At 61.0% G+C, this 2,160-nt stretch overlaps 1 protein-coding gene across 1 annotated transcript in view; it reads left to right on the top strand.

Moving 5' to 3' along the window:
* Window positions 1-1,241, top strand: part of ARHGEF10 (Rho guanine nucleotide exchange factor 10) — an 80,984-nt gene extending 79,743 nt beyond the window's left edge. The window contains exon 29 of the mRNA XM_023522320.1: window positions 610-1,241. Coding sequence (XP_023378088.1) covers window positions 610-1,085 — 476 coding nt within the window. The 3' untranslated portion in view covers window positions 1,086-1,241. The remainder of the gene's footprint in view (window positions 1-609) is intronic.
* The last annotated feature ends 919 nt before the right edge of the window (window positions 1,242-2,160 follow it).

Genomic DNA, 2,160 nt, shown 5'->3' with positions numbered 1-2,160 from the left:
GTGAGGGCTGCGGCCTTGCTTCAGCCCAAGGCGTCTGGTGACAAGGTCCATGCTTCCTAGATTCATGTCACGTCACCTGCAACGTGCTCCACCACCGTGGAGGCACCGTGCCCGCTGGCCTCAGGAAGCCAGTGCCCGGGGTCGCGTCTCCGGGGGACCTGGGGAGCTTGACAGTGCTCTCGGGTCCGATGGTGGCTTTACAATTAGAAGCACATCCCCTTTAACCCGGAAGTCCCCACTTTAATAAAACCACAGAACTAACTTGTTCTAAACCTCAGAACCTTTTCGTGGTGAGAAGTGGCGGGAAGTGGCGGGCCCTGCTCTTGAAACAGGCCCGTTTCAGTGGGATTTCTTTAGCCGGGACTCGGGAAAGCCAGGCCGGGTCCGCAGAGCAGCGAGCGGCGTCCGTGCCGAGGCCGGGACGGACAGCATCTCCTCACTCGAGATGCGCGCTGGCGGCGATGCTGCCGGCCGTCACCAGAGTGTCGTCATCCGGCCTGTCCCCGAGCGGCAGGGTTGCTCCTCGGGCCCCATGGCCGGGCGGGGGGCACGCGGGCTGGGTCTGCAGGCGCCCTCGTGCAGGCACCCGCTGAGCACACCCCCTTCCAGGCAGAGGCATGGTGTCCTACCACGCGCACAGCGGGCCTGTCAAGTTCCTGATCGCGGCCACCACCGCCCCCAAGGCAGACAAGGACAAGCCCAGGGCCAGCCCAGCCCCCGGCGCGGACCCCCAGGACGCAGACCAGAAGGACGCACTGCCCGGCGAGGGCGCCTGGCCCTGCCCGAGTCAGCACAGCTCCGACGCCGTGTGGCTGGGGGCTTCCCCGGGCTCCGCGACGCACCGACGTGGGCTCTCGTCGTCCGGGTCCCTGGAGCCCGGGTCCGAGGACGGCTTCGACCTCCTGCAGCACCCCGGCACCACGCAGGCCCGGGGGCGGTGCGCCAGCTCCGCGAGAGTCAGCTCCGTGCTGCTGGCCTGCGGGGGCCAGGGCCACCGGCGCTTAGGCAGGAGGGCCCGGCAGCCGCGGCCAGAGGAGCTGGTCTCCTCCGTCATGGTGTGGCGGATCCCCCTGCTCAACGCGTGAAGGCGGAGTGACGGCCGCCTGCGGCCACCTGCGGCCACCTGCGGGGAAGAAGCATGGGGCGTCGCGGTGCTGGCTCCTGCTCCCGCCCGTGGCTGCTTCTCTTCCGTGCACAGAGCTGGACACACACGTTTCCTGAGACGGCAGAAGAGGCAGGGGGCGCTCGAGTGACGGAGCCCGGACCCGCCCGTGTCCTGTCGCTGGGGCGTCTGCGAACGAGCACTCGTGGGAGAGCGCGCCCCGTTTGGCCGCGCAGGGATTTAGTAACAGCTCTTCCCACAGCTTTGCTGGATTCGGATGCGCTGCGTTTATTTATGTCGTGGATCTTCTCCTTCCAGAGCACAGTCTGTATCAGTGAGGGAGCCGCCGGTCCGGGCCGTGCTTCGCTTCCCGAACAAGCCGAGCTTCCTAAAGTGGCATAATGTGTATGTTGTTTATTTTAACAAAGTAGTATTTTTATATTTTTTGCATTTTTTTCTATTAAAAAGTTAACAGTTAATGTTTTAGTCAATATATCACATGTAACATTTCACTAATAATGTCTGCTGTGAACCAAAATGCTCAATACCTATCAACATTTAGACTCCAGCGGTGACACCAAGATGTTTTCCTGTCTCATCTTATGGAGAGTTAACATCCGTGCGGGCATCACAGGGGGCGTGTCCTGGTCGATCTTTCATGCCGTTTCTTGCACCTGTCGACCTGAAATGCTGTCTCTGAGCACATTCTGAGGGACTCGCGGTGCTAGTGAATGTGGCTCTGCCACGGCTGGCAGTGGGACGTGGGACGAGGCAGGTGACACGCCCATCACAGGGCCCGCCATCGAGCTGCCTCCTGCTCGTGCGCAGGTTTGCAGAGCCGACCGCGAGCGCAGGTGTGCGAGGGCCCAGTCCGGCGGTCGGTCCCCTGTGCTCCACCTGTGTTTACGTGTCACTGTCTTACTCACTGGGTGACTAAAAAGCTAATGCAGGCGTTCACCAGAAATGAATTTCTTAGCACTTTACAGATGACTAAAAATGCTAATTTTATGACTTAGCCGAATATTGTCCGAGGTGGAAATAATTCTCTCCAAGCTTTC

The sequence above is a fragment of the Pteropus vampyrus genome, unplaced genomic scaffold (assembly GCF_000151845.1).
Source record: "Pteropus vampyrus isolate Shadow unplaced genomic scaffold, Pvam_2.0 Scaffold338, whole genome shotgun sequence".
NCBI lineage: Eukaryota > Metazoa > Chordata > Mammalia > Chiroptera > Pteropodidae > Pteropus > Pteropus vampyrus.
The sequence above is the reverse complement of the archived record's forward strand: the minus strand, read 5'-3'. Positions and strand labels throughout refer to the sequence as shown.